The sequence below is a fragment of the Pteropus vampyrus genome, unplaced genomic scaffold (genome assembly GCF_000151845.1).
Source record: "Pteropus vampyrus isolate Shadow unplaced genomic scaffold, Pvam_2.0 Scaffold3, whole genome shotgun sequence".
Taxonomy (NCBI): Eukaryota; Metazoa; Chordata; class Mammalia; order Chiroptera; family Pteropodidae; genus Pteropus; species Pteropus vampyrus.
Genome location: NW_011888784.1, coordinates 4,814,784 through 4,826,487, shown reverse-complemented (window position 1 = coordinate 4,826,487; position 11,704 = coordinate 4,814,784). Strand labels below are relative to the sequence as shown.

At 51.5% G+C, this 11,704-nt stretch overlaps 1 protein-coding gene across 2 annotated transcripts in view; it reads right to left on the bottom strand.

The window, feature by feature from the left end:
- Positions 1-7,976: 7,976 nt before the first annotated feature.
- Positions 7,977-11,704, bottom strand: part of ZBTB7C (zinc finger and BTB domain containing 7C) — a 275,712-nt gene continuing 271,984 nt past the window's right edge. For both annotated transcript variants that reach the window (XM_023530901.1, XM_011360918.1), the window contains one exon: positions 7,977-8,628. In XM_023530901.1, the coding sequence (XP_023386669.1) occupies positions 7,977-8,628 (652 nt within the window). The remainder of the gene's footprint in view (positions 8,629-11,704) is intronic.

Here is an 11,704-nt window from a genome sequence, read left to right as displayed (position 1 = left end):
TCTCCTCCTCCTTCCCTCCTCCTTCCCTCCTCCCTCCCCTCTTCACTCCTTCCCTCTCTCCTTCCCTCCTTCCCTCCTTTTCCATTTAAAGAATAAAAGGAAAGCAAAGGGGAAAGGGTAAGAACACATAAGTAAGCACCGTTATTTAAAGAAAGAAGAAAGAAGAGAGGAAACCAACATTGACTCGGCAGCTACTCAGTGGCAGGCAGGGCTGGTGGTCCCCACGCCCCTTCTAACCACGTCAGAGCCCTCCAAGTAGATGTTATCATCTCCTCCTTTTTATGATCATAGAAGTGAGCCTGAGCAAGGATGCCGAGTAACACAGGGACTCCAGTGGACAGGAGCCCAGGGTCAGGCTGCCAGTGCCCCCAGGCCAGAGGGCTGGGTCTGAGAGCAGACTGGAGGGAGTCCTTTCCAGCCACCAGGGGCTCTGTCTGGGAAAAGAAGTCAGGTAGTGAGCTTCTGTATCCCCAGGTGCTCACAGTGGCACATTGTGCTGTGTCCTTTCTTGCTATGCCACCCCCTCTTCCCCTGACTGCTACAGCTTCCTCTACCACAAAGGCTCACCTACATGGGACGTCCCAGACATTAGGAAATGAAAATGTGCTTTTGCATTTCAGAGTGCAGCTCCCACAGGATTGATGTTGAAATGGCAAACAAAACAAAATAAAACAAAACAAAACGACCAACCAAACATTTTCATTAAAACACATCTCAGCCTCTGCTGTGCCGATTAAGCAAGGAAAACCCATTTTGAGAAAAAAGGCTCAGCATGGAGCTGACTTCTCAGCCATGGCGAAGATGTTGTGGGTTAAAGTTCTGGGTCCCTGGACGTGATGAGAAAGGCTCGATGGCTGTATCCACTGAGAGGGAGAGAGGGGACAGAGACGATCCACAGTGACCAAACTTACTGCTTGGGAAGGCAGTTTTGAATGTTTCATGGGCTTGGGGAGGGTGAAACTGTGAATGAATGTTCCCCAGGGCTGCAGAAGGCTCAGGTGTCAGGAGAAAAGCTGCCAGCATGAGCTTTGTCTAAATAGACTTCTGTTCCCAGCGGTTCTTGCCTCATTCTGGGCCTCAGCTTCTAGGGAGACAGAGTGGCATAATGGCCAGGAGTAAGTGGATCTGGGTTCGAGTCCTGACTCTGTCAGAGCTCACCCTGTATCCTTGTCCTCACTGTTTTGCCATTTTGAGCTCTGGGCCTCTCATCTGCAAATCCTGCGTGGCTATGTGACATGTTTTGAGGCCTCCCGACATGGCTAGAACTCTTCTGTTTGGAGGATTCCCATCACGAATCCTTCCTTCTCAAGGCAGACGCCAGAAGCGTACTTTCCCAGTGGGCAATCAGGGGGAGGCATGGGGCTTGGCTCTTCCAATCAGATGCACCAGCACTAGCGCAGTGCAAGTCCAGACCTGTAGGATCTGTTTTCTGGGGAGAATGGCTGTAGAGTGTGGGCCACAGGACAGGGTTCCAGCGTCCCTGGCCTGGTGTTGGTGGGGTGAGCTGTGGGGTCTGTGCCTAGCAGCAACAGCAATCAAATCTCTGCAGGAGCCGTATGATGCCATGTAGCGTGGGGTTGTTCCTGGCTTCCTGGCCATGGACTTCGTGCAAATTGGCAAGGGCACTCCTTCTAGACACATTACTGCCATCTGCTGGGGAAGGTGCTATACTATACAAATCTAACATGTATTATAACAAATGCATCAATCTGTCCAGGGTGTGAATGGCACCCCTTCAAAAGTGGTGTTATTGTCCAGGATACCACCTCCACAACTGGTCTCGGTGGTCCTGCAAGCCTGACTCTTCAGCCCTTGTAGAAATTCTGTGAGACTCCTTTTCCTTTAATAAATGCCTTTTCTACTTAAGCACCTGGAGTGGGGTCTGGTGTTTTACTAAGAACTCTGACAGATACAAATAGGGATGTGTATGTATAATATGTGCCTCACAGGGTTAAAATCCAGCTGACCAATGGATGTCAAACTCCTTTGAGAAGCCATAAAGCACTTATGTTACTCAGAGAGTCTGTGCTTAACTTGGTTTTAGAGGAACATGGAAAAGGTGTCTGATTCATTCTATCTTCCTTCCTTATTCCAGAAGACTATTTGTTTATTCTCTTGATTCTGTTGTCAGGGCCAGACTTCATGCATAAAGAGAGGAACCACAAGGATGAAAATGAGAGTGTGAGTTATAAATATTCCAGCAGGGAGACTTGTGGGAAAATGGCTTTGCTGGGTCTTGTCCATGCAGTGCCGAGTCTCCTATTGTTACAAGGAGGGATGACATCAGCCCATGTATCATTGGTCTGATGACTGTGTGTATGTGTGTATGCAGATGTGTGTGTGTGTGTACGCGCAAGTGTGTATGCGCATGGGTGTGTGTGCACGCGCACAGACATATCTGGCTGCAGATAAAGTGATCAGTCTCCAGGTTTTCCAGGATTGTCCAGATTTGTGATGTCTTGTCCTCATTTGTCAGGCCATTTCTGGGCCCATATTTTTTGGTTTAGGCCATGTGGGCGCTGCCCCTTAAGGTTACAGCAGCCCCTGCCCAGGATGTGGTAGGAGTGGAAATGAGTGGGACCTCCCCAGGGAATTCCCTCGCCATCAATTGCTGGAAATGCATGTCTGACTCAGTCCTCAGTGCTTCAAGCCTGAAAACAGGGAAGGAGACTATATATGCTTGATTCCTGCATCCTTGAAGCAGGGTGGGAAGAGGTGGGAGGGGCTGGGAGGCCCAGGCAGGCTGGTACCTGCCCGCTGGTATGATTTCAAGGCCATCTGTTCACTGCTCGAGGCCTGACATGGCTTCCCTCAGGGCCTTTCTTACCAGCCTGAACAAGAGCAGAGGCTGCTAAGGTCGGAAGAGGGAGCCTGTGAGTCACGTTCACCCTCTGTGGCTCCTATCAGGGTTTGGACAGAGGGGAGGGCAAAGAGAAGAGAGAGTGCTCACATCCTGAAGGGCAAGCAGTTGGGGTAGGAAGGGACAACAGGAGGAGAGAGGGGAACACTGGGAGGTTGGGAGGTGGGGCCGCTGGATACAAACATGTTTGATTCTAGAATTTGTCCCAGGTCCCTGGAAGGGCCGCTGACCTGTGTGCAGGCTGCTTTTCCCTCCTACAGGGCCTCCTGACTCTGAGATTGCTCCTTGAAAGTGACAGACTCTTCAGAGGGAACCCGTGGCAGACAAGGCCTCCCTGCCCCACCCTTTCGCCCTCACCGCGCCGGGCTTTGGGAAGGGTAAGTGCACACAGGGGAACGAACAGTTGTGCCATTCTGAAATGCCCACTGCAGTAGGCTCAGAGAACCCACAGTGGGGAAAGGCTGGCGGGGTCCCAGGAGAGGAGGAATGGGGTGTGTGTAGCAGTTTGTCGGGGTGTGGCATGGACCTCTGTGGCCCTGCCAAGTGGAGACCTCCTGGAGGCCCTGCACACCCGCGTGCAAGAGCAGGCCCTGGGGTCGGATAAGGGCCTAAGACAAGCGACAGTCTTATTGCCTGTTGGTTCATTACTGTTACCCTGTCACATATTTGAGGTCTCAAAATAAGACTCGATGCCTTTTCTACACAGACTCCTGTTTCTCTGACCCCGAGTTACTGTAGGCCACCACCTCAGTGGGGGCATGCAGCTGTAGGCTGCCACGGTGAGTTTTGTGAACTTGTCCCAACTCATCTTTTTCACTTGTCACCTGCTTCCCCTGGCACAGTCTTTTTTCCATGGTCACAAGAGAATATATATCCGCCCTTCCACAAATCAGATGGACAGCATTCCAGGAAAGGGCCATCTAGAAAGCCCTCCTTCCATGCAGGATCTCCTTAGACTTGAAAGGCAACGTTGAACCTGTCCAACGACTGATTGATCTTTCTCTTGCAAAGGATCTCATTCCTTTTTAAGACAACTCCAGACGTTAGAAAGTTATCTTTCTTTACCTGGGCACTGCTGCCTCTTGGACTCTTTCTCCTGTTGGTTCCAGCTGGCCAGACTTTTGGTAAAATCCTTCCTCTACCTGACAGACCCTTAGAAGTCCAAGGCCTATTCTAATGCATTCCGTAAGCCTCTTCTCCAGGTTAAAGTGCACGTTTCTCTGGCCTGTCCTCAGTAGCCTCCTTCTCCCACCTTCCCCTCCCCCCTCCACCGAAGAACCCTTTGCTGTCAGCACCGCAACTCCCTTAGCACCTTGGGGACCGAAGGAGCAGGCCATGCCCGGTGCAGCCCTGTGCAACAGCCACCTGGCCAGGACTGGAGAGGATTTTACTCACACGAGTTCAGGAGCACCCAGAGGTCAGGGCCCACTGTGTCCAGTTCCTTACCCCTTCCCCATGTTCACTTCTGACCCTCAGTGGACACTCACTCCCAGAATGAGGACCCAATGATCCTAGAATATCCAAGCTAAATGGAATATTACCTGGTCCTGTATTTTTGACACCACACTATGGTTACCCCCAAGCCCTCGGCCATGAGCTGGGGCCTCTTGAAGCTACAGGGCAGCCAAAAAATACTCTGACTTTACTAGAAGACCTAGAGAAAGGGCGAGTAACGTAACTGGCAAATATTCAAGATGATATTTTTATATTAAGACAAATGCATATATATTATGTGATAGAATGTAGAAACATGAAATTCAAAGCCAAAGCATGGGACTTCAGAGGAATTTTACAAAAGGAGAAGGTTACTTCAGGCTATTTCTTTAGAGTTCAGTTCCCAAGTCTGCAATGGGCTGGCCTCTTCTCCCGGGGGGTGTTTGGGTAGAGAACTTGGAGAGTTCTCAACCTTCTTTGTTAATAGAGGTGAGGCAAGTAAAGACCAGAGTAGAGAAGCGATTAAGCTAAGCACACAGAGCTCGGCGGATCCTGGATTTGAAACCCAGGTTTGTTCTTTTCTCTGTACCAAGAAATGCTGCATTAGGTTTTTAAGAATGCTTACCATAGCAAGAAAACGGAGGAAACACAGAAAAAGGGGCTCTGGGTTAACCCTTAGTGATCCAGAAAACGCAGTTCAAACAACAATTTTAGTCAGAGTCTGGATTTAGTCTGGATTCTGAGTAGAGTCGACGTCGTTCCGCGACGGTATATTTCCTTACCTCTTTTAGGATCCTGCATTTCCTGCTTGGGAAGGGGGCTCAGGTGAAAAAGGAAGTCCAACGCCAGTGCCGGAAGGAGGCCAAGGTGGTGGCAAGGCCATCTGGAGGCCACTCTGGATGCCATGCCAGGAAACTGGTAGAACTGGCTGTGTTAAAACGGTCAGCAACCCTTCCGCATTCCCTTGCTCACACAGCACGGGCAGTAACTGCATGTGCGCATGCGCACTCACGTACACTCGCCTCGCACTCAGGCTCACAGATGCCCCAAAGCTTCTGATCAAACAGTGGCTCACAAAGCTGGAGGAGGCAATTAAGAATTGAGTTCCTACCATGCAACCACCCATTAACAACTGAAATGAGATTTGGAAGGGGGAAGTCAACCTTAGCCAGGGAATTCAGCAAGCATAGCTTTCTTTTACTCAAAACACTGTCCTTCAAATTATTAAATGAGGGTCAAGAGTAGGTGTTTTTTGTAAAGGTATCTGACATCGTTGCAAGTTTGTGACACCCAACTGTCAAAACCTTAAGCAATGAATGTCTATAGATTGGCTTGTTGCTGTCACCTCTCACAGAAGTGCAACTCTCAATATAATTCAAGTCAATTAATACTGTTTAATAAATAGGCCAGAAAATTAGCTGAGAGTTTTTCTCGGCGGGATGCGGCGTGCAACCAAAGTTATGGAAGATTGTCCCTTGAATCACTAAGGCAAACTTTGTTGAGTGTCATTTTACATAAAGCAATCACATAAAAAAGAGTTATAAATAGAAAAAATCCCAAAGTTCTCCCATAGACAGACAGGGAAATCAAAACATCCAAAAAAAAAAAAAAAAAAAAAAAAAAAAAAAAAAAAGAAACAAAACAAAAAGCAACCCCATTACCCCACAACCCATTTGCTTCAAGTTCTTCTTGAATATACAGTACTCAGCATCTTTGGATATTTTACAATGTACAACTCCAAACTTCAGCCAAGAGAAAACAAAGAGAACTAACCAGTTATCTGAAAAATTGAGTTTATAAGAAGTCATTAACTTTACAAAATAAAAACAAAAGCCCCAACACCACTGGATTCCAGTTTGTCCATTTTTCCTTGTTTTCTTTTAAAGTGTGGGTCAGCCCCAATCCCTTGGCTGATGGGGGAACATGACAAATGACTGAAATGGAGACAAGAATCTAAGAGGCAGCTGTCCAGGCAGGTGACATATGAAGACAAGAGGGCGTCCAAAGCCATTCCCTCTGGCCGGAATGGCATCTGGTGGTATGTGGCGTCAGGGGTCTTTTCTGCGGAGCTGGGGGAGTGACAGAGTCTGTGGTCTTCTCTGGCCTTTTTGTTTTTGTGTGTGTGTGTTTGCTGCGGAAGAAGCCAAGGCAAGAGGAAGAGCGGAGTCTCTGGAGCCCACAGCTCCGGGGATGGGGACACCGGCCCTGGGCGATCTGTGCAGATGAACTTTCCTCCTTTGCTGGCTACTGAGAAACAAAAGCAAACTCAGCAAGACAGGGAGGGATGGGTGGGAAAGGGGAAGAGAAGATCAGGAAGGCACTGGGCCAGCAGAGCTGCCTTCCTTCCCGGGGCCTGCTACAAAGTCGAGAACCAGGGACAGTGTGTAGATGTCCCCAACTCACAGAGCCCTTCAAACCCATACTAGAGCCAAGGCATGGTCTCCGCACACTGAAGGGAGCCCACACCCCAGCTTTATCCCCAGAGTGTAGAGGGAGGAGTTGAGGGTGTTTAAACACAGCAGAGGGGTCAGTCACCAGCAATGTCAAAGCCCTGAGACATCCACAACTTGAAAAGCAAACATAAACTGCGAGAACCAGGTGTTTTGTCTGTTTCCAGGGATCAGAATGGAGGGAGGCAGTTGCCCGGTGTTAAGAGGTGGCCCCGTCCCTTCTCTGCTGGCCTTAGGAGTCCCATGAGACTTCATACAGCTTTGGAAGGAATGTGTGGAGGTGGGGTACATGCTAAATAGTCACCCAGGGGTTCAGACACGCATAGTGGCCGGCCTAGAGAGGAGAGGAGGGTTATATGCGGCATTTCCCAAAGGTGCCTGTGGGCTGAGGACAAGCCCCACTCCAGCTCTCTCTCTGTCACCATGTCTAGTTTGGCCACATTTCTCACCTGTGCTAATATGCAGGTGGATGTGATAAAACTAAATCGGTTAGAGAGCCGGTTCCACCAGCAACTTTTGGAGTGCAAAGTTGCTACCCTCTCAGGAATCCTCTTTGGAGGGACAGGCATGTACATGTGAGTGAGTGAGTGGGAGAGGGGAAACTCACTTACCAGTCCCCTTTCATAGTCGGATGAAATCGGGGTACAAAGGGCTGACCTCTCCACGGTCACAGGACAGCGAGGAAAAATAGGCTCGGACTCCAGAAGCCTTGCCCCTGATTCCAGGAGCCCTCCCTGACAATAGGGCATTTCCCATGAGGGTCCCAGGATCCCTGAAGACCGGAAAAATGACCCACCATAGCAGTCAGCAGGGACTCTGCCATAAAGCCCTGGGGCTCAACCAGGGTGTGTGCCCCAGACCCTTCCCCTCCCCCCCACTGGCCCAGCCACACACCCCTGCCTCTAGCCCCACGTAGGTCCAAAGCGCTTCAGGGCATGCACTGTGGGCCACCTCTGAGGCATGGGCCCCTGTGAGTTCCTGTGTGAGAGCCAGAGAGAGGGGAACAGCCAGGGAGAAGCCAGGCCCCCTGCTGGGAGGAGAGGCCCATCTCAGACAAAAGCAAAAGGGAGGCGGTTGCTTCAGGAGGCCGGGGAAAATACCATTGTTGCTGATATATGTTTCATTTTTCCCTTGTGATTTTGAAATAAAAAGTTCAGACCCATTGGGTGGGGCAGGGTGGGCGTGATGGGAGAGGGGACAGGGCAGCTGGACTGGGGGCAACAAGGATCAGCCTAGTTGTTGGCTTCAGACATGGAGGCCACGTGGTTGAGGCCAGCGAGCCCGGGGAGGCCGGCCAGGCCCGTGGCCCACGGGTCGGGCAGCGGGAAGTAGGGCCGCGCTGCGGCCACGTTCTCGGCCAGCGCAAAGGCCAAGAGGCCCCCTGCGTTCCTCTCTGCCTCCAGCTGGGCGCGCCCGAACAGCTTCATCTGCGTCTCCTCGAACTGCCGCTCGAGCTCCTGCAGGCTCAGCGCGCCCTTGGGAGCCGCCAGGAAGTGCTTGGCCGGGCTGGGGCCTGGGAGGCACACGGCAGCCCCGCCCAAGTGGCCGCCCACTTCGCCCAGCGCAGGTGGCACCACAAAGGCCGCCTTCTCCGGGGCGGGACCTCCCGGCCCGAAGAGCAGGCTCGCAGCCCTCCAGGCAGCGGGCTTGCGGCCGCGTCGAGGCCGAGCCATGCGGCAGCTCTGGCGCTTGATGTGGCGGTGCAGGTGGTCGGAGCGCGTGAAGCTCTTGTAGCAGAACTCGCACTGATAGGGCCGCACGCCCGTGTGGATGCGCATGTGGTTCTTGAGGTCGTAGTTGTGTACGAACTTGGCGTTGCAGTGGATGCACAGGTAGGGCCGCTCCCCCGTGTGCTTCCGCATGTGGATCTTCAGCTTGTCCTGCCTGCAATGCAGATCTGGGAGTCAGTCCCGGCAAGGAACACCAGGAGTCAGTCCTAACTCTCTGCTCCTGCTTCCCCAAAGACCACGAAGACTCCCTACTGCCATGGCTTCAAAACCCAGGAATGGCACCCATGCTCGGGTTTACCTTCAACCCTGCCCTGCCCCAAACAGGCGTGGATTAGTGGGCTGGACCAGGAGCAGTGTTCTGAAAGGCCTCCTCCACTCCAGAACCCCTTCTACTCCTAAGCTCTGAGTAATGAAGCATCCACCTTTTGTCAGGGGCCTGTCTTACAGACTAGAAAACAGACCTGCTGGCGACACAGGCCCCCCCAGGTCAGCAGCCTGTCCTTAGTCCTCTGATGGGCCAGGGACCTCTGATACTGGGTTGTGCCTTAATCTCATACCCACTCTCTCCAACCGACAGTCTCTCTCCGTTTCATCATGTGCGTTTGCCCAGAGCCCCTGGGCCCATCCCTGGGCTGTTGTGCTCTGTCTGTCGTCAGTGCTAATCTGGGAGGCTACAGAACCCACATACCTTGTTCAAGTCTCCTGCACTGTGGTTTCTTTTCCCAAGCCCTGGGCTCTGCTCTTTGTCTGCAGACAATTCCAAGATTTACAAAAGAGCCAGGTGTAACAAGAATGCAGCCTAATCTAGGGCAAAGCTTTTCAGGATTTAAACTGTATTATTCAGAGGTAAGGTATGGTGTAGGGGTGGGGCTCCCACCAGGGGGTTGGGAGCCCCTGCTCCAGCTGCAGACCCACCACTAACATGCTAGGTGACCTTAGGCAAGTTACTTAACCTCTCTGCATATAGCTGAACCTAGGGCCAGACATCAATTCCTATTGTCCAGGGCCGATGACAAGAATCTGGGTTTGTCTTACGCTACATTCAACACACCTCCTGGTGATCTTAAAAAGGGAAACTGACATCCCCGGGTTGTTTTCCTAAAGACTGAGAGCTGCATAAACTAGCTAAAAGAGCTTTTCAGCCTGGCTGAGGTGGGGTCAGCTGGGCTGCAAGGACCCCTTGCAGGATCATTCTGGGGCCTTCCCTGACCAGGCCCGAAGCTCTGTGTCCAGTCTCCCACCTCTCCCCTGCAGGTGTGGCTTGGGTGGACCGTCTGCCTATAATTTTTGGCTCGGGTTTTGAGGTCAGAGCAGATGTGGAGCTCAGGCATCCGCCCTAAAATGGCCAGATTTAAATCGCCCTCAACATAACCCCAGGACAACAGGAGCAGGTCCTGATCTCCTGGTATCCCCTGGCCGCTAGAGGTCTCACTGGCTCTCATTTTCAGGAAGGTTCCCCAGGGGCGGGGCAGGAGAGAAAAGGACATTCTTGTGTACACTAGTCGGGACCAAGGGAGGAGGACCAGAGAGGACATACCTGCCCCTTCCACCTGTGCTCAAAGGAAGGGTGGAGGGTGCCTTGGATGTGGGAGTGGGGAGTGGGGAGTGGGGAGTGGGAGGCCTCCAGCTGGGCGCACCTGAACAGCACATCCCTGCCCCTCCCACAGCTCACCAGCTGCCCCCCCCGGGCTGCATAGTGCCCTGAAGTGACATTCCATGCTCCCTTCCCCCCCTTCCCCAGCACACTGCCTTTAAGGTATCTGTAACCCTCATTTCATCTGGGTAATTAGATGTTTGAGCAGGAAGGGGCCTTAGAGAGCATCTGGGCCAGGAGGTCTCAAACTTGAGCATGGATCAGAACCATTATCAGGGCTTGATGAAACGAAGAGTGCCAGGCCCCACTTCCAGAGATTCCGATTTAGCAGGTCTGGGATGGAGACGGTAGAGAATTTGCATTTCTAACAAGTTGCCAGATGCTGCTGCTGCTGCTGGAGCTATTCCATAGACCAATTTGAGAACCAGGGACCTAGACTAATCCTTCACCCTGCAGGTGGGCAAACTGAGGTCTAGGAAGGGGAGCTCCCCACGGTCACTGAGAGCTTAATGGCAGAGTTGGGACTAGACCTCAGGTCTGTTGGCTCCCCGCCCAGGCCTTTCTCCTCACCACCATAGGAAACACAGTGCGGGTACACAGAGCATCCGTATCCCAATAGTGATGCTGCATAGTCCTGAGGGATACGTCTGGGGATTCAACACGTTCACTCAGGCTCTGACAAAAACACCGATGCTAGGTGGTCAGCTAGGCTCACTCTCTGGCTGTGTGACTCCTGTGCTCACCAGTGTAGGACTCCACTCAGAGTCATCAGTGAGACTTGAAATATTGCCTCATTTCACCCTCAGCACAATACTGTAAGGTAGATTATTTTCAAAATCATTAATACACATAATTAGTGGTGTTGACCCTGAGGGTCACCCTCAAATAATAAATAATGTAAATGGTAAACTTCAGATATCAAGGGCCTACTACTACTACTACTACTACTACTACTACTACTACTACACACACACACACACACACACACACACACACACACACACACACACACACACACACCTCCACAGCGGTCTGCCTAGCTTTTCACGAGGGCATCTAAAATACAGCACATTTCAGTGGCAATTGGCTCAAGTGCGTAAGAAATAACTTCCTTTCATTGAGCACCTGCTATAGGCAGATGAATATACTCTCTCAATAACCCTGGAAGGTTGTTATTCAGAGGCAAGGTATGGCATAGGGATGGGGGCCCCCATTAGGGGCCTGGGAGCTCCTGCTGCAGCAGCAGACCCACCACTAACTTGTGGGGTCACATTTAGGCAAGTTACTTAGCCTATCTGTGCAGAGCTGAACCTAGGGCCAGACATCAATTCCTATTGTCCAGGGCTGATGAGAGAAACTGGGTTTGTGTGAGCCAGATTCAACACACCTGGAATGTTTTCCTCACTTAGAGGAAGAGTTAGGGCTCAGAGAACTCAAAGCTTTGCAATGATATCTAGCCTGTGAGGGGCAAAGGAGCCTGGGGCATGGTTTGTTTTGCAAGCTGTTCTGAGGTTGAAAAGGGTGAATTTTCAAACCTAGGACTCCCAGCATGAGGCATATAGGGCTGCCCCAGAAAGTGCAGACCAGAACAATCAAAATGGCATTTGCAGCCAGCTTTCTGCCTCTGGTCCCAGAA